This window comes from Lupinus angustifolius, chromosome LG04 (genome assembly GCF_001865875.1).
Source record: "Lupinus angustifolius cultivar Tanjil chromosome LG04, LupAngTanjil_v1.0, whole genome shotgun sequence".
NCBI classification, from domain to species: domain Eukaryota; kingdom Viridiplantae; phylum Streptophyta; class Magnoliopsida; order Fabales; family Fabaceae; genus Lupinus; species Lupinus angustifolius.
Window position 1 is genome coordinate 3443438 of NC_032012.1, and position 26783 is coordinate 3470220.

The 26783-nt window shown below is 34.5% G+C and overlaps 1 protein-coding gene across 2 annotated transcripts; it reads right to left on the reverse strand.

Annotated features, from left to right (window-relative positions):
• LOC109345132 (condensin complex subunit 3) lies at window positions 398-21001 on the reverse strand. Of its 2 annotated transcripts, XR_002107391.1 has the most exons (13): window positions 20584-21001; window positions 19837-20040; window positions 19094-19239; window positions 17891-18159; window positions 17498-17595; window positions 16545-16692; window positions 16014-16453; window positions 14930-15444; window positions 14780-14840; window positions 14384-14662; window positions 13698-13959; window positions 12811-13337; window positions 398-408 (listed from the first exon to the last, which is right to left on the reverse strand). XR_002107391.1 is itself a non-coding variant. In XM_019583945.1 (12 exons), the coding sequence occupies exons 1-12, from the start codon at window positions 20947-20949 to the stop codon at window positions 13012-13014; spliced, it is 3114 nt and encodes a 1037-aa protein (XP_019439490.1). In that variant the 5' UTR covers window positions 20950-21001; the 3' UTR covers window positions 12668-13011. The 2 variants fall into 2 exon arrangements, 1 of the variants encoding a protein (XP_019439490.1); XM_019583945.1 differs by lacking the exon at window positions 398-408 and having other exon boundaries at window positions 12668-13337.

Sequence of the window (26783 nt, forward strand, 5' to 3'; positions counted from 1 at the left end):
AATACTAATATACTAAAAACTAACATACTAACAATTGTCGATCAAAAAATAATATAGGGGGATTTGAGGTTTCTTTTTCAGATTGGTGTATCCAAAATTATATAGTATTATATATTGAGATTGATCCTCTTCTATTTGGGTTGAATATCCTATTAGTATCTTCTAACACATTTTTATTATTATAAAAAGGACTAATTTATTGTTTTAAGCCTTCAATGTCCCAAATGAATGGCTTGGGAGAGAATAGTGCTAGGTCTCATGCTTGAAAAAGATTCCCTCTTGTGATTAATTACATACTTATAATTAAGAAAGCCAGAATCTTCAGCTAATGTGCAATATCTTTTGTAACTAATTAATAAAACCGTGCTATTTAATGTTGTTTCCTCAGCTCTAGAACACACCACAAACCTTACAATTAATTGGGAGTGTTGTAGACATGGGTTTTGTTATAACCTAACATAGGATCTTTGATAGGATTCACATGTTCAAACAAAATAAATTCCTGGACCAGTTTCTCGTACCTAATTTTTGTTGGTGATGATTCTGATGTACGTATTTACCTACTTCTTGATTCACTTGCGCACTATACAAAAACATTTATTTTTGTTCAACTTAGAAGAGCTGCTTCTTTTATTATTTTACTGAAGCAGATACTTGATTGGTGCTATATATGTATGTACAGAAAAGTAAACATATAATGTGAGAAATGTTCCATGGTATATTTAGAAGCATTTTATTAGAGCAGAAATGAAAGCAATATGTCTTGGTTTAAATGAATTTCTCATCCTATAATTTTTTATTTTATTTTATGGGTTTCCTTATCATGTTGCACTTCTATTGTTTTGGTTTTGTTCGTAAGGTTAGCATGTTGTTTGTTTGTCAATATTTCCTTGTAAATACTCTTATCTCTTAATAAAAAATTTACTCATAAAAAACTATTTTACTAATGAGTTAGTCTATTTAATTTATGAGTTATAAGATAGATTCTCAACTCATGTCCTTGGTGTTACAAGATAATTTTTTTATCATTGCATGAAGTTTCATCCTGAGTTTATATTGACAAATTTGTATTAGATGGTTTTATCATAGTGTAGGTGGATTCCACCATAAAAAGAAAAAGGAAGAAAATTAGGTTGGCTTATATGTATGGTTCCCAAGTTACCTATTGATATTTAAAGCAAAGGATGACTTTGTAGGTTCAAACAATTCTTATTGCATTTACCAAATACTTTGAGACCTTTTTTCTTTTATAATGGCTAATGAGCTGAGGCTTAAAAGGAAAATGTGGAAAATATACACATTTTACAATTGTTAATATGACTTTCTTTCATATTGAAGGTTTCTAATCTACTACATAATTTCTTTAATCTTAGGGGCAGCTGGATCGTTTTCTATTGATGGCATATTTACTTAATATAGCTAACTATTTCCTTTAAAATTTCCAGATTCAACTATAAAATGTACAATATAGATATTTTTTTGGTATATTCAAGAATATCATCTCATCCATGAATAATGACCTAACCCCTTTCTGAATGCATGACTTTCATTACAATAAGCGATTACTCCTAAGAATCAAACATTTAATTGTTTGGTTTATCTGGATATCCAAAAAATTCAAAGATGTGATTTTATTTAATAATATTAGTCCAAGAGTTATAAGGCGGGGTTAATATGAATGAATGTAAGAATGAAGTGAATGATTTGATGTATAAAAATTAAATAAATGAAATTAAGGATTTGAGTCTCGCTCATAACATATGAGTGGAGTACCATATTATAATTTCTCCCTCATTAGTGGTGAAAAAGTAACGATAAAAATTGTTAGATGTTCCTTGATCATTCTCAATTCTTGTATTCTCCTCTGTAACAAGAAGTAGTATTAAATTTCTGAGATTTGTAGGTTCAAATATCAATAAACATTGCAATATTTTATTTATGCACATCATTGACGTATGAATATGCCTTGAAAACTATTTATTCATATCATATTAACTTCTTCAAAGACTTTCTTAAGCATTCTATGAGATCCTTTGCAGTCACGCTGTGTTCCTTGTTCATGCAGGAAAACATAAATCACGATTATCCATTATTTCTTAACCCTTTTTAATCGCGCACTGGTTAATAAATATGAAAATATTATTTACACTCTTATAATAATCACACACCTAAGGCAACGTTGTAAAAATCTTGACACTTTACATTATCAATGATTCATAATGTTGACCATGTTCATCACTTTAAATGTCTTTAAAAGTATAAAATTGGTATTGTACGTGTTAACCTATAAAATGTAAAATATAGAATATAGATTAATATAGATAGAATGCAACTATAATTTCCAGTGAGACAGCACCATTATAAAATTTCTATGCAATTAATGAGTTCCCCGACAAGCTCAAAAAATTAGTATAGAAGCAATGCTTTTAGTTACTACAATTTATACCTAGTCAATGAATGACACACCAAAGTGTTAGTGTTATAGCAACCCATGTGTATGTTAGATTTCATGCCTCACTTGAAAGTTGCAGCATATGCGTATTTGTAGGTCAAGTCATGTTAAGCTGTTGATATCTCATAGACATATATTATCTTTTAGTTTTTTTAATTTGAACGACCTTCCACAATAAAAAAATTAGGTCTTTGGTCCCCATTGTTCACAAAATTAAATATTACAGCAACAAAATAATAAAACTATATTCCTTTGGCTTTGATTATTTCTAATGAACTTTAAAATGTTATATAATGTACCCAAAAAATGGAGTATCACTTTGGATTCATTTGTGAGTTGAATTTTGAAAAGAAATGAAGATAAAATAATGTTTGGGAATAAAATACATTTATAAGATGATTTTAAAGTCATCATTTGCCATTTGTTTGCATTCAAAACTCAAGAGGACCACAAATTATGTAAGAGGCTAATTATCCATTTAAAAAAGACTTAAGTAGAGGTCAAAGCCCACTCCCACAGTTAAAATAATTGTAAGATAATGTCCATTTTAATAATAAGAGAGGCTTCATTTTCTTTCATTTATTTATGCAATAATTTGTCTTTGTAAAACTTGCCTTTCTCTTTTAAACCTTATACTTTTTAAGTGCATGTACAAACTGGATTATCAATACAGGTTCCCCCAATGATGTGCATGGTGTCCACAAAGAAATGGCTGGGATGGCAAAGCTTCCTTTCCCTCTTTATGGCATTTGGATGTTGTGCTCTCCATGACATCTACCACTAGTAGTAAACATCTTTTGAAGCTTTATTTGCCAACTTTTGTAACCTTGTAAATATATCTAAATTATTAAGATAGTGAATAAATCTAAATCATCCAAAATATATTGTGTATCAACATCCTTCATAAAAAGCAATCAAATAAAAGAAATAAAAATAAAGATAGAATAAGAGACAAAACACAAAGATGTTGGACTATCGAGCAACTACCAATTAGATATTATAATAATTATCAATTGAGTTCATCTTTCACACTGCATAATAACAAAAATGCAAATGAAGAAGAATATGAATGAGAACACTCTTATGAATAATACCTCTCTTATTATTGATAAAGCATGAATGACTTTCTTGATTTCCAATAGAAGGAGCTATATCCTATTTATACTAAACTAACAAGACTAATTAACAAGGTTTAAACAAATTGTAACTAACATAACAAACTTAACAATAAAAAACAAAATAGAGAAGACTTTTCCTAACAGTTAATTCAGGTAACTTGTTCTCGAAGTAATGGAGCCTTTGATGTATTATGTTGCTTGATATTGGTGACTTTGATGCTTGTGTGTTTTGTATTATGAGTATTGCCTGCTGAAGTTCTTTGAGTATTGATTGCTGTTATGCTTGTGTTTTCTTGGCTTGATGAATTGGTTGTGTGCTTGACTGGTTCAGTGGGAGTTTGGTGGTTGGATTTGACGTGTTTGTCTAATAAATAATACATGCAAATATATAAACATGATCAGGTCATGGATCATTGTGCGCCATTGATTGTACTACTCCATGATGATAGCTGCCACTATGCCCATTTCATGGACTCTTCTAGAAATTTAAGTCTTACGAGGCTTTGAGAATACATGTCTCCTCACATGGTCATACCGTGTTTCACTTCCTTACTATGAGCCATATATAACAATCTTCATATTGGTGAATATCTTGTTCCATAGTAAAATCTAAGCAACAATTTTCACCTTAGCGAATAGTTTGCCTCACTAATAACTCTTTTTATCAGCTCCTTCATGGGACTTCCTCCATATGAAGATCATCCCCTTCGATAACGAGAAAAAAATTGCCAGAACATATTTCAAAGTCTAATACTCCACTTGGTTCCATGTCCAGCTCTACGTGCATGTTAGGATACTCTCTTCTATGATGCACAGTTTGTTTGCACCTAAAGCACTATGTTGTATGTCTGCCCTAGGATATTGATCATTTTCCTTTGTAGAATATGTTTTGACTATTGTCCTTCCACCTCATTAAACCCTTTCCAGATATAGACCATTGTCTCATGACTCTTCCAATGAATTTTGTTTCTATTGATAGTGAGATAAAAGTATAATGGTGATCTCATCCAAATTGATAGAATACTTCCAGTATGATAGTTTTGTTAGTGATTTTGTATGAACTAGGCAAGGAGTACAACAACATTACTGATTTATCCTTGTTGTCCACCTTCACATCAAATTTGTGTAAATATGCAATTATATGATTGAAGATGTTGACATGTTGTAAATCAAAACTCAGATATATCTTTAGGGCATAAAGTCTCTACTTTGAATATAAATTGTTCACAAGAGACCTTGATAAGAATTAGTTATCTAATATCTAAGATACATATGAACATAAGAGACATTATATCCATGATGTGATAGATTACCTCGTGAGACATATAGAGTTGTGTGATTTTCATAGCATGTTCCTTCAACATCCTAATATAATTGACCCATTTATGTTAGTTTATTCTTGTACAGTACTTTCGATAGATCTTATTCAACCAACACATCCTTAATCATCCTACACCATAATCTGACATTATCATTCCATCAATTTTCTTCACCAAAAAATTGGCGCCCAAGTTAATGGTCATCTTATACTAGTAGTGGCTTTGATACCGATTGTTTTATAATAGCACCCTTGGTAACCATCAATGAGGTAAAAGAGTGAAGAAAACAGAAGAACATATAATAATTGACAAAACACAAGAATTTGCTAATGATGTTTGATTAATTGTATTTACGTCCCCAAAATATTGAGCAACATTCAATATTATTTTAAGATTATGACTATCAATTCAATTCAGCTTTTACGATTCAAGAATGCATTTGTATATAACATTCTACTCCAACTCAATACATAAACCTTCAAGCATATAAAATAAAGAGTGTAATATTAATGTACTAACAGTGTAAAGAATTATGCACAATCAATGCATCATTCACCCTTCATTTAAATTACTTTTTCTGAAAAGTCAAACATAATTAGAAATGAATGATAGATGATGAAGTGACAATGTAAAAAAACTCATACACTATCAGTGTATACATTTTTTTCTCTAAAATAAATTCAATCATTTGTTTGTGTCGCCCTGTGGTCCTAGACATGGCCAAGCCACAAATCGTTGCTTCTCATTGATAGTATTGCTCCATGATCGAGGTTGCCACCACGCCCAGATCTACGATCATGGTTGCCACTATGCCTAGACTGTGGGCTTTTCTAAAAGTTTACGTCTTGGCAAGATTTGAGAATACGATCATTTCTCTCCACTTGGTCAGATCATGTTTCACTTTATTGCTATGAGCCATACGCTACAACAACAACATAATGACATTAATATTTTTGTGGATCTCGTGGATGGTATCCACGATTTCACCAAAGTCGTGGATAGGAAATATGATTTTCCACCAATGTCGTGGACCTCATCCACGATTTCCATGCAGACTCTCTCTCCTGAAGTGAAATTGTGTATGGCATGCACAACTTCCATAGTCGTGTACCCCATTCACGAGATTAGATGAGATATGGTGATTTTTGAAATTCCCTTTACACGAAATTTAAATTTGTTTTTATTGTTTTATGATTTTTAGTGTATAAAAATAATATCTTTAAATTAAATTTGTAAAATTTAATTGAATATGATAATTTTATTAAAGTGTTATTTTTATGGAATTTGGATAATGTTTTTTTTTTTAAATTTAATAGATATTTTAAATGCATAAATTGAAATAATAAGAAAATTTCATAGAAATGATATTGATAATTGTAGTAGGAATTTTAAAATGATTATATTAAAGAAAACAGAACAAGAATAGAAATTCCTAATGGCGTCTATGAGATGATGTTCCACATTCAGGTGTATTCCTCCTTCGAGGTGGTTGGACTCTTATTTGTTGTTGTTGTGATTGATGTTGTCTTCCACCTCTAACTAGTTGTGGTTGCTCCTCATCTTCGTCTTCATCATCGTCATCATCTTCACCGTCTTCGTTTGGTTGTGAAGGCAATGTCGGTTGATAATATTGTTGAGAGTTGAATGCTGACAATGGAGTATTTGAAGGAGTGCTAAACATTGATGACATTCCTTGAAATTGCGAAGAAGATGCTAAGTGAGAGAATGAGTAGTCACCCATTGCTTCGTAACCGTCAAACCCAAAGGGTTATTATTGTTGTTGTTGTTGCTGAGTAGCGGGAGTTTGAGTGTATTCCTGTGGATAAAGTATCTGTCTGAGTTTGACTCTCATAATGTTGCTGAAAGCTAGGTGCAATAGGCATTTGAAACTGTTGTGTGGGAGGAGCTTGAGAAGTACTTGAGGAGAAGGCGGCTGGAAGTAGTTGAGCAAACGCTTCCATCATCTCATTGCAGTTTAGGTAGACGTCATTCAATGATTGCAACAGATTTGGAAACACATTTGTAGGAGCACACCTATCCCGAATCCTTTTGATAAAATTGTACTGAAAAAAGTGGAAAAAATTAGAATGTTAGAATATGTCAATACAATTTAACAAGTGCAATAATTGACAAGGTTCTTGCTCCTTTGAGAACAACATTCACACATTCTGCCAAGTTCGTCATCATATGGTCGTACCGTCTCCCATCATCATATGATTGCGTCCATTTTTCTTTTGGGATCTTATCTAACCAAGATGTTGCCCTCAAGTTTTTTTGACACAATAGAGCAAACATTCGCTCGAATCGAGGCCACATCAATTCATATCCTACAACAAGTTCATTATTATTAACATAAATCACATAAACAAACAATTTAACATAAATTAGATTCATTTCAATACATACCAATTTCAATGACTTTTTCTTTCATATCATTATCTCGGAACTCCTTGTTAAAATTGCTAGCAACATGACGAATATAATATACAGATTGACCATCACACCATTGTGGGAGCTCAGTACGTAATGCACCCAACAAACTTGTACCCCTATATGATATTATACAAATATTTGGTTGTGGGGTAACAAATGTCCGAAGATTATAGAATAACCATTCCCATGCTTGTTTGGTCTCTCCTTCCAAAATGGCAAATGCTACTGGAAATATACGTTTATTACCATCTTGCGAACTAGCTATTAGCAATGTTCCAGCATATTTTCCAGTAAAAAATGTGCCATCCACTTGAAGGATTGGTTTGAAAAAACCAAATCCTTAAATGCATGGATTGAAAGCCCAAAATACCCTATCAAGAATTAAAGTATTATGTTCTTCATGGTTAGATGATGAATATCTTACAATTGTACCTAGTGCATAATATTGGATAACATTCAACCAACGAGGTAACTTCTTGTATGATCCCCCCCAATCCCCATAAATTTGGGACATTGCTATTTGTTTAGTAGTCCAAGTCTTCCTATATGTCACCGTATAACCAAAATGAGTGACTACTTCTTTAACTAATGCTTTAATTGGTATACCAAGATCTTCTTATACTAGTTTAACTATGTAGTTTGCGATGAAAGATGAGTTCAATTTCGTGTGATCTTGAGAAATATTAGTGGATACACAAGTGTGTCTTCCACTAATTTTTCTAATCTCCCAAATATCACGCTTCACACTTTTGATGTCTGAAGTCTCCATTCACACCCAACACTATAATATTTACATTTTCAACATATTTATATGGCCTAGACTCATCCACATGGTAATCAACATAATCCTAATATGAAATTGTTTTACAGCATTTATTGTTGCTTCCTTTGATTCAAATTGCATACCAACAAAAAGATCATTATCCACATCAGTACTTATGTGAGTACTTCTATATGAAAAATCTTGTCCAGACTGATAATTAATGCTAACGAAAAAAGATGAAGGAGTATCATATGTTATGATAACCGGTTCACTAGTGGTAATCCGAACATCATCATCAACATCATCATCACATAACTCAATGTCCTTCTCGTCACTAAAATCACTAACAATATCTCTAATAATTGCCATCTACATATAACATACAACAAAATATAAACAAACGATGTTTACATTTAAACATACAGTAACATTAAATAAAATTAACAAAAGTAAATGAACTGGAAAAAAATATAAACCATTTTTAGTTACCTTCAATAATCACAGTTCTTCAATTACAAATTACCCTAAAGATTTCTCATACGTTTTTTCCTTCAGTGTGGTTTTAGCCGGGACGGAGGTTTATATATTGGTCGGATGTCGTGGATCCAAGACACGACTTGGATCTTGTGTACAGGATCTACGTGAACAACATGGAACTCGTGTACGAGGTCCACGAGATTGCCATGAAACTCGTGTCCCTGGTGCACGACTTATAGGAGTCTGACACGGTGTAAGAAAATCGTGGATAGGGTCCACGACATTGGTGGGAAATCGCATTTTCCATCCATGACTTTGGTGAAATCGTGGATACCATCCACGAGATCCACAAAAAAATACACCAAATCCGTAATTTTTTCAAAACATACCCCAAACGTGAGATAGTATAGTCAAACTACACTACCCACGTAAATTTTCCGGGAAATTACATCATTACGCAGGGGGGTTTAATTCGGTCCATTCACCATTAGGCTTGCAATAAATTAGACTTTGGATGATGGCAGAGTATCATAAATTTTCTCAAATAATTAAAGATTTGTCTTGGATCCATACTTGGATTTAATTACACCACCGATTAATTTTCTCACACTATTGTATTCCACAATAATCGGTAACATGGTCTCTTGTGAAGTCCAACAATTACTACCATGTCATATGTTTCTTTTTTGGGGTGCTGTACCATGTCATATGCTTTATCTAAACATGCAATGAATAGTATTATATTCAGTAGCTTGACTTCTTCGGCCAGTAAATGTGTTTTATAATAAAATTTGTATTCGTGAAGTGGATATATCACTCGTGCTATCCTAGATACATAATGGGATAGGACTGGATATACTTCCCATGGCTTTGGTGATTAATTTTTCTGTTTTTTGAAACCCAAAATTCTATTAAGCCAATCCCAAGAGTATTCAGTGAGGTTTCTAATCGAATTGGTTTTGGGCCCAATAGAACTAATTCCACTATATCTGAACTTACTATAGTGACCAAAAAACATCCTATCCTCTGAATTGGAAGAATTTAGAATTGGGAAAAGCACACTAGACAAACTAGAACACTTGTTCATCCAATATAACCCCATGTAAATAGCAAAATGAACCATGAGGGTAAAAATAATTGTCTCACGATGACATTAATTTTACACCCTTGAGTGTAGGATCCCTTGGAAGTGGTAAATCAAGGAGTCAACAATAGTAAACAGGAGTTGCGACCCGATTTTTGGTTGGAAGACTGACTCTATAATTTAGGGAGAGACGAACTCGATTTATACCTATCCCAATTGATTTGGAGTTGCCACTACGTTGTTTGCAGTTAAAACGTAGAAAACTCTCTTTATGCCTGAATTGGATAAAATGGTCTTTTGAACAAGAGTTCTAAGCTCGGGAGTCGATTACGAATCGGGGAATGTATTAGCACCCTGTCCGCCCGTATTAAAGTAACACCTCACTAATTACATGGACTTTTATACCCTTGAAAATTTTATTAAAAAACTAATTGTTAAAACAAAATATTTTATTTTTTATTTTTGTGTCAGACAAGAGTTTATCTTGCTCATACATATCCTTAGATGCAATAGGGAAATCAAGATTACGTAGTTCTGGTTTGAAAATGATTGGCTAGCTTGGTTGATTTGGAAAATATCAATAGATTGTGTGGACTTGATTTGAAAATGTTTATAATATATGATTGCTGGAACTAATAACTTAGATATGGTGTTGGTCGTAGACCTTCTTCATTTTTTCAGAGAAGTTAGAGACGACTCGAACCATGATCTTACTATAAAAGTTCCATATTTATTTAGGTGATAAAATAGTTTTTAATTATATCTTCTATGAAATTTCTTCCCATTTTCGGAGAAGAGAAGTTAGAGACGACTCAAAAAATAACCTACTATAAAAATTTCATTATTAATCAGGTGATAAGATAGTTTTGAATTATTTATATAAAATTAATAGCTAAGAAACGATGTTGGTCGTAGATTTTCTTCTCATTTCCAGAGAAGTTAGGGATGATTCGAACTATGACCTTACTACAAAAAATTCTATAAAAATAATTTACTATAAAATATCCTAGTGATTTGGTTATGACTCATTTAAACGTTATTAAATATTGTTGTTGCAAAATACTACATGCAGTGAGATTTACATAGCATTGTATTTTGTATATGGCATAGTGTAAAAATAATATAACATGCTAAAAGTATGTACCTTGCTAAGGCTGAACAAGCTAATTTGAAAGAATACCAAATCTGTTTAGCACAACTATTCTAGTTTCATCATTAACAAAAGTCATATCGATCACTGAATGAAACCGAATACTTGGAGATTTCCGTATGTAGCCTTTATGACAAAACAACTTCATTTGATGACTTTTTTTCGTCAAGTACAATGTTGTGGGAGGATAATGGTTTACGAAATAAAGTTTGGGTCTTTCTCAAGATTGAGTTATGGATTTTCAGCAAATGGAGAATTTGACTTGGGTTGATGAGGGAGAAAGCAAATTTGAGAATGATTGTTTGATGGTGAAGAGTGTAGGAAATTATGAACTTTAGCATTTAGAGTTTCAAAGTTTTTTTGGAATACACGTAGTAGGGACGTGGTGCTAATGCAATAGAGGTAGGCTAGCATGTTATATAGCAGCACTACTATAAGATGCATCAAAATTAACAACTGAATGGATGCTTTATAATTCAGTGGTATCACACCAGTAATATGATGGTGAGTGGTGGAATGCAAATGCATTGGGATTATTTGTACCATCAAAATGGGTGACTTGAACATTGAAGATATTAGTTTTGTTATTGTGAGATAACATGAACATCTACTCAAATGAAGACCACTACCAAGTACAACGCGAAGGAACCATAGACAGATTAGAATACTACCTTTGCACACAGTTTGAAGTTCAACACCTCTTCTATATTTCAGTTTGAATCGCACCACTTTGTTATGAAGCAGTCTTATCATATATTTCCTCCACTCTTATTTATCTTCTTTATCTTAAGAAACTAGGAATCTAGATGTAGAATGTAGATATGAATGTTGGGGGCTATGAAATCATGAAAGTTCAGGGTATTGAAGGTTGAAGGAGGAACACAAAACATGGTAATGAGGGTTTGACTATGGATGTCTTTCTAACATGAGCCCTTATCTTTTTACCTCTCTATGTGTTTCTTTTCTTCTCCTCCCTTTTTCACATGTTGCTTGAGATGTTTTATGTTGAATGGACCTTAATGGCCCTTTATGTCATTTAAATGGCCAATGAATGGGAGATATATTTTAAGGAGTGAATTAACAAATCATAATAGCCATAATAAAAACCCACCTAAGAGAGAATGAGAGAAAGCTGCTGTCATTTTTTAGAGCAGGAGTCATTCCATATTCTGTTCTCTTCCATTCCCAACACACATTGTTATATTCCTATTTTTTATGTGTACGGTTTCCTCAATGACGGCTTGTAGAGCAATAATAAGTTTCTAGTATAGGAAGGTCATATCCTTTTGTTTTTTTTGTAACATTGAATATTTATATTTCTTAAAAAGTAATATTTATTGTATTAATTGAAATGAAATTGATAAATGACCCAAAGGTTTTAAGTGCTGGTTAAGAATCGAGAAGATAAAAATTGGTATCAAGATACATAAACAATATGCTGTTTTCAAATTTATTATTTTTTTGTTTTGAAATTATATATTTTTATTTTATTTTATGAACAAGTGGGACAAAACTGAATGTTCACAACATATTATAGTCTAAACAAGCTAAAATAACTAAGGATAGAACAACTTCAATTCTCAAAATACATTAGTAACAATAGGTATGAACTCATATCCTATGATTATTTATGAATAGAATAGACAATGCACCCTAAAACTGCAATTACATTCTAATCATCTCAGCAAACACTATTACTCATAAAGGGTTTTTTTTGGACTTTTCACTAAATTACAGGAAAAACTTTAAAACTGGATCATATTTACCAATATATTATAGATTGCCACCACCCAACAGATGCACATGAAAGTAGCAGCAGACTTTGTACTCAGTTATCTAGATAAGGAGGGCATTAGTAGTATATCATGCCAAGCTTTTATGGAGCAAAGATCATAAATATAAAAAACCAGCCTAAATTAGTTGTTGTACATAATTGCTCAAAAAATCATTTGAGACACTTACAAATTAACATCTGATATCATACACTAATGATTCAGATGGGCAATGGAGTCACTACTACACAAAAGAATTTCACTCACTCCAACTCAATACAATACTGATAACCCTAAAACTTAGGAGCAAAAGCGAACTGATGGGCGCTTCTGTACAAATCCTTCAATATAAGTAATCAAACACTACAACAACAAAGATGGGTTAAGGAAATAACAAAGTAAACATCACTAGATATATCTTGTGAACTATACATTTAGCTCTATTATTCTGATCCATCATAATCTTCAGAAGTTACATCAGAGTCTACTTCCTCTTGGTCTTCAGTTTCATCAATTTCATCAGTTTTCAGTGATCTACGAGCAGACATCTTGTTCAATGCTGCTGTTTTGCTTGCTCTTTCTGACCGACATCTTACGGTATTATGGGTGGTAGGAACTTCAGAAGCTGGTGAAGCTTCATCAGAACTATCTTCCTCCTCAATCCTAACCCTTCTCCTACGTGTAGGCCTGGTTGGGGGTGCAGCTGGTGTTTGTGGCAGCATTGCGACAGAATTATCCAAATCCAGGTTGAAGTCAACTTCCAACTTACCTTAAATAGATAAAGAGGGAGAACAAACATGTTAGCACCGAATAATAATTTCTGGGTGGATCCAGAAAAAGGCTATAACTGAATTTGGCATAACAGTAACTATGCATACCCTTTTCAAATGTAACTATTGTATAACAATTGTCACAATGAATAAGTGAGCCTTCATGTCAATTTGATTTAAATTTATCTGGATCATTTTTTGGACTTGAACAACCCACTTACCCCACAAGATAATAAGAACAATAACTAGAGCCATTACGAACCCCAATCACCATTTGAGACTGTCGGATGACAAAAAAGTAACGAAGACCTTGGCATTTTATCATTTTAGACATTTTCTAGGAGAAAATAATGCATTACCTAAAATGAGATTAACATCATCTTGTAACAATTCCTGATTTAGTTGCCTATCTACTGTCGTGAGATGTTCAGCCATGTGCTTCAATTCTTTGACAAGATCCTTCTCTGAAGATACATGTTCAAGCATGAGTATCAAAAGCCTCCTCATCAATTTTATTGCCTGTTGTTCTGATAAGCGAAAATGAAGCAACACAAGTGTTTTACATAATGCTGACACATATGCCTTCTCCGCAGCTGTCTTCTTCGAATGAAAGCTTACCACCTTAACAAAGTAAGTAGAGGGTAAGATGCAAAAATTAAAAACATTTTAGGTAAATATGAATCATGATTCATGCAATACTTTCACTCCCAGCCATCTGATATGAAATTCATACAGGCCATTTCATTCAGTGATATTTATGTCTAAGTGACATCCACCAATTCAATACCACTGGGAATTGAATGTCAAGCATCAATGAGCACAGCTAAAACCAACGCTCACTTGGCATTGCTAATTTCTTGTAGCTTATGCGTAAGCTTTCATTAGAAATTTCACACATAGAACGAGTTGTCAGAAAGGTAGGCGAATTCTAAGGGTTACTAATACCCAATACAATTCATACTAAGTTAGTTAGGTGCATCCTTGGTACATTATACTAGGTTAGCAAATTTCACAAAATCTTTAACTACAAATTGTGGGTGGTTACCTCAATGGCTAAGCGTAGTGCAAGCCCCTCTTCACCACACTCAAATGCAACTTCACCACTACTATCTATGACTTGTGGATGTTCAACACTAGAATTTTCACTCTCTAGTTGAGTCTCTTTAACATATAAAGGAACCTGCATCATCTGCAGCATAAAACGTGAAGCTTGAACAGCTCGTTTACGCATCTGAGACACCATAAAAGGAGAACCTCCACGATTGCCAAAAATTCCTGGCCACATTGAACGCATTACTGGAATGAAAGTCTTGGTTATGCACCTCTGCACTTAAAGAAATTAAATAATTAGGACGATAGATATGGTATTAAATAAGTACAGTAAAAGGGTAAGAAGTAAGAATAATGTAAGAAAATAAAGCATGATATAAGTGATAATTGCCTTATGATTGGCTGAGAGACATGAGTAGTGCTCAAAAAAGACAGACAAACATTGCTTCAACCTGGACAAAAAGAGTCAATCTCAGTTAGCTATCAGTATAGGGCAGGACTAGAATATAGATGAGCAGGAAAGTAGATGAACGGATACCACCTCTGCAGATGTTCGGACGCGTCACTGAAGTACAAGTAAATGAGCTTAGATAAAAGCACAGGGTGTAATGAATCCGGTATGCTTGGATAATTTTCACTTAGGAGAAGAATTTTGGCAAACCCCTCTCCAAGAACAGCATAAACACACTCATCCTCATTGCTAGTCAAGGGACTAGCCCAATCATCTTTTTCAAAGCCACCATATAAGAGATCAAGCAGTCCAACATCTAAATCCCCTTCTGATTCAGAAAAGTTCACAGGACTAAAACTCTTCTTGTCACAGTTGATTTGGCATGAATTATCGTGCTTTAACACCCTGTCAACTTCTTGAGGATCATGCCACATCCCAAGATCCATTAATGCTTTACAGGCCTCTATACTAATTGGATGTGGCCCTTTGATATATGAAATCCTCAGTTGTTTCAAAAGTTCCGCACTCGGTTTCCTCTCCAAAAGGCCAAAAAGACCAAGGCATCTGACAGCAATCCTTTGCACATTCAAGTGAGCATGTTTGGCCTGCATATTTCATTGTCCACACCAGTTAAAAGTTAATAAACGATGCCCTCCACCAAGATCTACAAGTATAGACTGATTTGACCCTCAAACCGTTTTCCAGATAGCAAGGCATACTTCATTCTAAGTTAGACTTCCAACAACACATAAAATTTCCTAGAGTTCTATAAAATTTAGTGAACTTTAAATCAATATTTAACATTATAGTTCATTCAGTCTTAAGTATATTCTGAAGAAAAGGGATGTAATAAATGAATGAGTGCTTCCCCTTATCAAGAATGGATTGACTCATAGGTTCATTTATTTTTACAGTAAAATTATATAAAATTTTCTACATTTTTACTCTGTTTTAATTATTGCAAGGGATCAGTCCAGTTCCTGGACAGATTTTGACGTTAAGAAGGTGATGTAAATGAAAAATCACATGCAAGTATGATTTCCTGTTGTTAAACTAGCTCAAACATTCATCATATATCATAATAAACCTAAATCATTGGAGGGTTGCACAGGCTTATTAGTCAATAAATATAGTTAACTTTAAACAATAGTTAGACATGAAACAACTTTGTTACCCCAGGAAGTAGTAAAGATTGGAGAAGTTCATCTGGTTCAATAGCCTTGCCCTGAAGAAGTCGCAATGACTTAGCATTTTTCAGCAAAAGGCCAGTAAGGGAAAGCGTGTGTATCCACTGCACAAAATCAGCTGTTCTCTCCCTGCAAGGTTGAGCTAGCTCTTCTATTATTGCAAGAATAACTTCTTCAAATCCACCAGGAGTAGCATGGACTTTCCTTGCCAACCTGGCTACTGCTTCAGCCCAATCATTGTCACAACCAAAACTTAACCCATCTCCAATGATAACCACATTCCCTTCATTATCAACCTCATGCTCAGGAGGTGTACACATCATCTCATGCAGAAATGCACTAGCAGCCTTTCTATTTGTGGCATCAGAAAAATCGAACATGACACCAAGTAATAGCAGCTGGCGGCATGCAAAGCGATGATTAGATCCTGCAGAAATTAAATTAGACAACTTAAGCATGTACTTAAGAGTTAAGTGTAACATTACCACTAGCCTTAAACAGGCAAAACACATACTTACCAGCATTGATATGAGCTCTGACCAACTCTATGTAATCACTAACTGTTACTGGAAGAATTTTTTCTAGAAGATCATTTTTATCTGATGCTTCTGATGCATAGACTTCTGCTTCAGTGCCCATTGTAGCTGCAGCATCAGAGCCTTTGGCCTATTGGGGTACAAATCATTATACTTGAAGATTTGGCAAAAAAATAACGAAGTTCTAGTAATTGTACTTGAATAATTAGTTTCCAATAAGAAGGAAATAAACAGGAGAAGAAACAAGCCTGAATTTGCACTCTGATTTCATAGTTTCAATATAGCAAATCTTAGCTACCAGTAGATATATGCATGGTTATGCAGCAAACTTTAAATAAAACAAAATGAGATTTATTAACATGAGTAATCAACAACTTATGCTTTTCACTTTTGGAAAAGAAGAAAAAATGACAAAAATTTCTCCAATGACAAAGATCATTTGGAGGTTGAAGCATGCCTACTGATGCACATAGAAAGGAGGAGGGTAGATACACAATCAAGTGAAATTAAAGTTTGTAGAAATTCTTGATCCTTTCCCACAATAATTAATAGCAGCAATTTTCAAACAGGACTTAATAGACCATTTAAAAGGAAACTACCACATGATTAGAACCAAATGCAACTTTGCTATTTTATGGCCTTGTTCAATAAACTCTTTATTCTTTATAGGGCTAGAAACAGAAGAGGTCTCAATGCTAAGTAGTCTTCAGTATCATCTTAGTGCACTATGGCTTAAAGGCTAACTGTCAGATGTCAGGAGAATCATCAAATTAGTATTTTGCAATGGTATATTGGCATCTGAAATCAGCTTTCCACATATCTAATCTACAATAAACAGAAATTACATAAAAATGCCTCCACTCATTTCCTGGGATACACTTATAAGTTATAAAGATAAATCTTGAGGAAGATGGATATATCCTTTTTTAACTCACATGTGCTTCTGACTGCAAATGCTTGCATACAGTTCTCCAATAAAGGGCAGCCTCTGCTTCCATTAGCTGAATGCTCGGTTGGCAATGCAATGAGTCCCCTGAAACCAATGACAATCAATAAAATGTAATAACAAAACAGCCAGTTGCACAAATGTAGGCAGTACTTGGGACATTTATCCACATAACCATTTCTATATCTTATCGTAAAACATTTGAACTTATGCTTATAAACTATCCTATGTTACATACAAAAATTTAGCAATATAATTAGCATCGTAATAAACATTAGATATCAGTCTAGAAATTTTACATTGAAGGATTGGGTCAAGCATCATGTAACAACACTGAATGATATAAATAAAATAATTACATCTGCAAAAATGCTTAGCTAACCTTCTATTGTGTCACCATTTGATGATATATACTGCTGGATACTAGCACCACTCTGTAGTTTTACCAAATCAGCTTCTAGAAGCGCTTCCATGACAGACTCACCCACTGATTCATAGGTTTCAACATCAAGATACTTGAGAAGCTCTAAAGGATTACCATTAGAGCACTTTACAAGCCATTCATCTTTCAACAGTTTGAAACATTCCTTTGAGACAGCAGCAGATCGGTCGGCAAGTCCTCTGCGAAGTATTAGTGTCCTCAGCTTAATACTGCAGAAACCAGGATAATAAAACAGAAAAGGTTAGAAAGTGATGCATGTGAATTAGTTCTGAAAAGAATATTTGAGAAGACTGCAATATCAACAGTAGAATGTCCTATTGTCCTTAATTTGAAGCTGTTATAGTTATAGGACACTAAAATTAAATAATTGCAAATAACCAAAAAAACAAAAAGTATAATGCAACAAAGACGACAAAAATTGCGCAAAATACAATGTAGTACTATAATAATGGTGACAACAAGTGAAAGGTTTCAAAAGACACAAGGTTATAGGCACAATGGATTATGGAGATGGAAAGTATTGTTCATTTCATAATTGAAGAAAGGATAGAGATGCTCTAATTGTAAGTTCACTTTAGAGAATACAATAGAAGCTGAGTAATCATTAATGGTTAAGCAAGACAGTAGTTATCAGATTATCCATGATTTATAATCACTATCCATGTGCTTGTATTTTATAAAAATCTATACCATTGGTTTTATTATTTCAATGATTTACAACTTGGCACCATTCAGCTTACAACACTCTAAGTGTGGATTAGCTGCAAAAACAGATTATTTCAATAATCAAGTATTGTTTTAATTGAATATAATAAAATCAATTTTAAATTTGGGTATGTTTGCTGATAAGCGATTTGATGGTAATCCGTATTGTTTGGGTTTGGCAAAAAACACTTTTATGAAATTGTTTGACTTAATAATGAATAATTTTTGTTTGGTAATTGGTACTTAGTTTTGATGGGGTGAATTGGGAAAATGTTATTGATTTCAAAATAATCAAACAATCTAACAGTCTTTTTAAAAAGTTTGAAACTCCTAACTTCTCTTAGAATCACTTCCTTCCAGGGGAGGGGGTTGTTAATGGAGTGCTAGGTGGGAGGATATGGGTAGAATTGTTATTCTTTCACGTTAACCGTGATTTACCTTAAGCTATGAAGAGGAAATTTGTTAGCTAGAACACGGTATGCTGCTTTGCGTACAGATTCACTCACATCCAAAGTGCAGTCAATGATAACTTGAGAAGTTGCAGTAGATGGAGGCAAAGACAACACAATCATCTTACGAACATCCTGCAACCTTTTCCAAAATTAATAACGAGAATACTATGTCTCTGCATATGGATGTAGCATTAAGATGTACATGTGATCACAAAATAATTCATAAAGATATCTCCATGAGACCATAGACTCGATAATTACATCTATAAATATAAATAAAAACTAGATCATACTAACATATCAACATACAGTTTTTTTGCTAATAAATAAGCAACCCTCGAAGTAATAGTGTACTAAAATTTTTTTATGGCCAAGCCTCCAGTAGGCATATATTACTAACTTACTATGCATGGACATGCTAATAATCCCCTGGATGCATTTATATTTATATGTAATCTAATCAATTTTGTGGTTTTTTAGACTATCCTACCACCCAATAGCTGAAAGACTAACTTTCCCAAGGCATTTAGAGGTACCTTAGTAATGAACCTCCCAATGATTTTTTTTTCCACACAAATGAGCAGAGAGATCAAACATAAGAGATAAGACCACATGATTAAGAAACTCAAACCCCTTCAACATGAATGCAAATTTAGTGTACATAATCTATTAAAAGTTTACAACCCTGGAAACCAGAAAAAGATTGACAGGCATATTCATGACACTCACCGCATTCTGCTCCAAAGGGAGTTGCTCAAGGTACAAAGCAAGTATGTCACTGTTCACAGTGTCATTCACAAAGCGAGAAAGCGCCCTAATCGCCAACGTACGCACCAAAGGGATCTTGTCCCCTATCCTCAACTTCATGCATTCTATCACCTCATCCCATACCTCATTGCTCACTTCTGCATCATCTGGAAGCCGCAATATTATCTACAAATCACCCAATTTTAATCAAATCAAAACAAAGTAGCAATTGTATTTGCTTAGTCTTTATGAAAATGTTACATTTTTCAAAGATCTCTGTGATTGAAAACTTGTAAATAAATTATTGCTAGACGATTTTGGAGATATTCATATAGATCCCTAAGTGAATCGTTAACCTCAAATTTGAATTGAAGGAACCTGAAACCCTAAGTGAAACTTAACAAACAGTCAAACACCAACTGTCTATGAAGCACTCAATTAAAAAAATTCAAAGTTTATCAACTAAGTTAACAAAATCTGATAGGATCTGTACCTAATTGAAATTCCACCCAAAAAAATCGAGCCTAAGATTAAACTTATACTATTTTACACACAAAATAGGCTAACCCAAAGATACTAGGTTCATTAACAATAAAATATTTTCTCAACTGCTTTTAATTGAAGCAAAACAACAAATTGGAGAAACTTAATTTCACTTCCAACTTTTGGACTACAATTTTCATTCCATGATAACAACGAAAACGGTTCAAAATTCAAAAAATCCGTTACCTCAGAGACAATCTGACAAGCTCGGAACCTAGCAGTCTTGTTAGCAGCCACAGCAGCAACAAGCAAGAACTTGAGGAAAAGCTCAAGGAACTCATCGGAATCAGATTCGCGAGCGGGGTCACGTGCCGCAGCAAAGGCGGAGACGAAGGATACAACTCGGTCAGCAGAGGCGATGCGGCGCTGGAAGTCGAAGAGAGGAGTTAGGGTTTGGGAGAAGGCAGAGAAGAATTGGGAAATTGAAAGGAATTTGGATCGGAGAAGGGAAAGTTCCTTGAGCTTCCGATTGTGAGTGGCGTAAGAGGTTCGAGCCTCATCGAAGATCGTAGCTATTTTCTGAATCAATCGATCCGTGTTGTTATCGTCCATGGTGGTGAAAAGTGGTGGTAGAGGATCTGAATTGTGAAGTGAAAGTTGAACGTTGTTTTTCTGGGTTTTGAATTTGAGCGGGAGTTAAAAAGATTCAATTATGAATGGGCCTGAAACACTGTGGGCCTTTCTGGCCCAATTCAGAAACTTCAATGAGTGGTGTTAGTGGACATTTTTGTATGTAATACTTTTTTGTACTAGCAAGGGTATTTTTACCTTTTTTGGTAATGAATTAATCTCTTTCAAAGTTTGTGGTTGTCTCTCTCAACAAGTGTCAGTTACAGAATTGAATCATCAATCTTAAGAATCTAGTGGAGCCTTACACTACTACACCAATGTTTTGTATGAAGTACTTCTTTTCCACTAGAGTATGCTAAGTTGATTGATGAAGTTTAATCTTGTTGTGGTGTAAAGAATATTGGAGTGGGTTTTTGCCTCTAAAAAATATTCATACACAAGGCATGAATTAAATATATGATATTATTCTTATAGAATCCTAGCTTGGGAGGTGTTTAGTGTAGTGGAGGTATTATATTTTATTCTTAACGACCCTTTAAGTTCAGTTTGGATGCACCTTCTATGACCTTTTGCACCATAAGGTTGTTCTTTTTCCATTGCTTGAGGTAGGGGTACATAGTTCTTTCTAGGTTAATGAACTTATGCATTATTGCTCATAGGTCATCCATGTTGTCAACTTGATTTTTGACTAGTTCTATTTTGAATCATTCTAGTTGTAAACTGGTGATTAGTGAGTTTAATGATATAACAAGGTTGAATCCTTTAATCTGTAGCGTCGCTTCGTTGAGTCGATCAGGATAGTATCAAATGGTCTTTTGTGAACCTTGTTCAATTTTGAACAAGGTGTAAGATGATTATGGTTCTTATATGCTTATGGTAAACCTGATACATAATCTATTTGCAATTTGCTATTAAACTATAGGTGGGTGAATCAATTCATAGCCATAAGTTTTAGAGTTAGAAGTAATACTCTACCCATTATAGGTTTGATTCCTCTTGGAATAACATGGAGGATTCGAAAGCATCAAAGTAATCTTATGGGTCCTTAATCTTGTCATAGTGACATATATTAGATTGATGGTTGTGGTGTGCTGGTGTAAACAAATGCAGATTTGAAGAAGAAGAGGAGTGTTGCAGATAAAACTAAAGAAAGAAATGAAAGAGAGAGCAATAGAAAAGAACTTTGTCTTTCACTATTTCTATTTTATTGAATTGTAAAATTGAGAATTACAATCTGAACCTAGCATTTACTTATAGTTTACAATAGGAATGAACCTAGCCCTATTTTTGGTACACATTAGTTCTAACTAATTCAGTTAGAAGGCAAGGAACATTCTAACAACTAACTACCACTTATCCTCAAGTATTATTCTCTAATAGTGAGATTGTAAATCATGAAAGTCAAAAGCTAAGTTTGTCTCTTAGAAAACTAAATCTTTGGGAAGATAAAGGCTTGATTAGAATATCTGCGGTTTGAAAGTTTGTTGGGATATGCTTGACACACAAAGACTTAGATTGAACCTTGTTACGAACAAAGAATAAGTCCAGCTCCATATGTTTGGTTCTTTGGTATAGCACAAAATTATGAGCAAGGGCCACGATGCTCAAATTATCATACAATATGACAGGGGTAGTGTGACTAAATTGAAGTTCTTGAAGAAGAGATTGCACCCAATGAAACTCTTGAGATACGAGAGCAAGACTCCTACATTCAGCCTTTGTGCTTGATCTAGAAATAGTGGTTTGTTTCTTTGACCTCCAAGTGATTAAATTGTTCCCTATAAAGAGGCAATCACCTGATGTAGACTTCTTGTCATCACAATCAGAGCCCCAATTTGCATTACAGAAACTAGTGAGAGGAAGAGGAGATTTAGGAGAAATAGGTTGAAGCAGTATGCCATGAGTTTGAGTACCAATCATATATCGGAGAATTCTTTTCACAATTGACCAATGTTCTTCTAACGGTGTGGATAAAAACTGACAAACCTTATTGACGGAATAAGAAATATTTGGTCTTGTAAAAGTGGCATATTGAAGAGCACCAACTATGGACCTATACGGTGTTGGATGCTCAAAGTAATTAGAACCTTCTTTTGTCAGTTTGGTGGTGTGAGCCATAAGAGAAGAGATAGACTTGGCAGTGCTCATATTAGCTTTTTCAAGCAAGTCCCTAACATACTTGGATTGAGAAATAAACAAAGCTCCATTAGGAAGAGTTTTAACCTCTATACCAAGAAAATAATCAAGTGTACCTAACTGCTTGAGAGCAAAGGTAGAGCTGAGTTGGTTAATAATTTCTTTCAATTTGACTAAGGATGACCTTGTGACAATGATATCATCAACAGAGACTAGAACATATATTTTGTAGGTGGAAGTATGAAACGTAAAAAGAGAGTTATCACACCTATTGTTAGAAAACCCAAAACCAACCAAGGTATGTTTGAGCTTATCGAACCATTACCTTGGTTCTTGTTTGAGGCCATAGATGGCCTTATGCAGTTTGCAAACCAACCATTTATCATGGTGTTGAGAACCAAGTGGATGTTGCATGTAGACTTCTTCAATTAGATCTCCATTCAAGAAGGCATTGTTGACATCCAGTTTTTCAATAGGCCATCTATAGGTCAAAGTCAAAGTCAACAAAATCCTTATGGTAACAAGTTTTACAACAGGCGAAAATGTTTCAAAATAATCAACTCCAAACTTTTGATGAAACCCTTTTGCCACCAATCTAACTTTGTACTTATTTAGTGAGCCATCTGAATTTTGTTTAACTCTAAACACCCATTTGCAACCAATGGCTCGTTTCACTTCGGGAAGAGCTGTGAGAGACCAAGTACCCAACTGCATCAAAGCATTATATTCTGCAATCATGACTTCTTTCCATACATGAATGGTTAAGGCAATCTTGGCACTGGAAGGTTCTGTAAAAGTGAGAAGTACTTTAGGAATCTTTGGTTTGAAAATACCTGGCCTGGACCTAGTTTGCATAGGATGCACAAAGACTAAATCAGGAACAACTGTAGGATTAGAGCAATATTGTTGAGACCCAACAATAGTGGAACCAGAGGGAAAAGTTACTAAATTAGAAGAATGGAGAGGAGAAGGAATGGATGACACTGTAACATGAGAGACAGACTCAGTAGGACCAATAGTGACAGTAGGAGAGACAGGAGAAGAGGAAGGAGAAACATGAGAGTCAACAGAAGCCATAGTGGGAGACGAACTATCAGTCACTGGAAAAACAAAGGTGGGGGGACTAGGAGGAGAAGGAGAAGGCAAGACAATATCAGTGGTGGAAGGGATGCATAAGGAAATGTATATTCATTGAAAAGAACATCCTTAGAGATTACAAATTTGCCCTATTTAGTTAGACATTTATATCCTTTGTGAGAGGTTGAATAACCAAGAAAGGTACATTCAAAAGACCTTAATTCCAACTTATGCTTATTGTAAGGTCAGAGATGAGGAAAACAAGAGCATCCAAACACTTTAAGTGAAGTGTAATCAGGATCCTTACCAAATAGGAGTGAATGAGGTGATTTGTTAGACAACATAGGAGAGGGAAGCTGATTGATAAGATATACAATAGTAAGAAATGCATGATCCCAAAAGTACATAGGGAGACAAGCATGATCAAGAAGAGTAAGTCATATTTCAACTATGTGCCTATGTTTTCTCTCTACTATGCCATTTTGATGGTGAGTGTGAGGACATGTGACTCTATGAACTACTCCCATGGATTGTAGGTAGGGACCCAAAGACCTAAACTCTCCTTCCTAATCACTTTGAACACCCTTTAAGCGATGATCAAATTGATTATGAATCATGGTAACAATGTTTAAACATAGATAAGGTACCTGATTTTTGTTTAAGCAAAAAAATCCAGGTATGTCTAGTGGCAGCATCAACTATAGACAAATAGTATCTAAAATATGTAGTAGAATCCATAGGAGCAAGACCCCACAAATCTAAGTATGCTAACTCAAAGGGAGCAGTGTAAACAAAGTTAGAAGCATTGGCATGTAATATATGAGATTTACCAAGCACACAAGCAGAACAGAAATCAAGTGCAGTTTTATTCATGTGGGAAATATTCCAATGATGCATTACATGAGTAACAAATTTCTCATGAGCATGTCCTAGGCGAAAATGCCAGAGATAATAGGAAGAAAAAAGACCAGAAATAACAGTATTGTCAGAAGCAGTAGTAGTATTCCTAAACACACTAGTAACAATATTGTTAACATTAGGTTGTAAAGATAAATGAGTAGTTGTAGTAGGAGGAAAAGGCTTAGCTAGATGCAATGGTTGAAGATCATAAAAGGCATAGAGTCCCTATGGAGTTAGAGTGCCTCTAAGCAAAATATGATCAGAACCCTGAAATTTCACAACACAATAGTTAGAATGAAATTCAAAGTAACACATATTATCCTTAGAGAATTTAGAGACACTAAGAAGTTTTTTAGTAATAGAGGGAACCAGTAACACAAAATTAAGAGAAGCCTTAATATCAATGTCAATGTCATTACCCATATAAATCTGATCTGCACTGAACTTTTCACACGCTTCTTGAAGCAGTGAGGGATCAACAATGAGATGATGAGTGGCCCTAGAGTCTGGATATCAAACCTAAGTGGAGGACTTAGCCAAGAGAGCAACAGTCATGGCATGAGGATACAAGCCATATTGATGAGATGAAGACGCCCCCTGGCCATGTTGGGCAGATGATGGTTGCAATGCATACTATGAATTAGGATTAGAAGGTAATTTAGATCCATGTATAAGTAAGGTGGAAAGTGATGACTAGGATAGACTGAGTGATGTGGTTGATGACTAATATTAAGATTGCTGACTATGATTAAATTGTTGATGTGGCAAAGATTAAGATAGTTCAATAGGTGATGGTTGACCATAGAGTTAGGAGGTGCATAGTAGCAAACAGTATCATCATGACCATACCTATTGCAGAAAACACAGTAGAACTCTTCTTAGAGGAAAAATGACCTCCACCACCACGAGAGCCACGAAATCCACGAGAACCACCTCTATAGCCATAGGAACCACCACGGAAACCTCAAGGACCATGAGGCGGAGCTCTAACCATATCTGAACGAGCATGAGATGACAACAATGGCCTCATAGAAGGAAAACCAGAGGAAAATGTTTCCGATGAGTGTAACGGTGAACCAACAACAACATTGACCGATAAAGCATTGGAAATAGACCGATTTCTATTTCGTTCCAAACGTGACTCAAAAGTAAGAAGAATGACTAAATAAGAGGAACCTCTTCTTCATGAAAGGTCTGCCCAAAATAAGAGGAACCTCCTTATCCTCTTCAATATCCATGATGACAAAATCCACATGAAAGACCAATCCATCTACCTTAACCAAAACGTCCTCTGCAACACCGTAAGGATATTTAACCGATCTATCAGCCAGATGCAAAGTCATTCTGGTAGGCTTGATCTCCAAATCCCCAATTCTTTTTAATATAGAAAGAGGCATCAAATTAATACTAGCACCCAGATCAAGCAGTGCCTTTCTCATAGATATTTCACCAATAGTGACCGGAATAGTGAAACTGCCCGGATCTTTAGTCTTCTTAGGAAAAGACTTCTGAATAATAGCACTAGACCCAGCTTCTAAAGTCACTGTTTCTTCCGAAAACTTTCTTTTCTTTGTCAACAAATCCTTCATGAATTTAGCATACACTGGCATTTGTTCCATCGCCTCCATGAATGGGATGTTGATCTGGAGGTTCTTGAATAAATCCAAGAATCTCGCATATTGTCGCTCCTTATCTTTTTTGGA

Coding starts and splice junctions, on each gene's coding strand:
- LOC109345132 (XM_019583945.1), bottom strand. CDS start 20,949: ATGGACGATAACAACACGGATCGATTGATTCAGAAAATAGCTACGATC. Junction 14,663..14,779: donor GTCTCTCAGCCAATCATAAG/GCAATTATCACT, acceptor CTTTAAGTGCAG/AGGTGCATAACCAAGACTTT. Junction 13,338..13,697: donor TGATGTTAATCTCATTTTAG/GTAATGCATTAT, acceptor TATCTATTTAAG/GTAAGTTGGAAGTTGACTTC.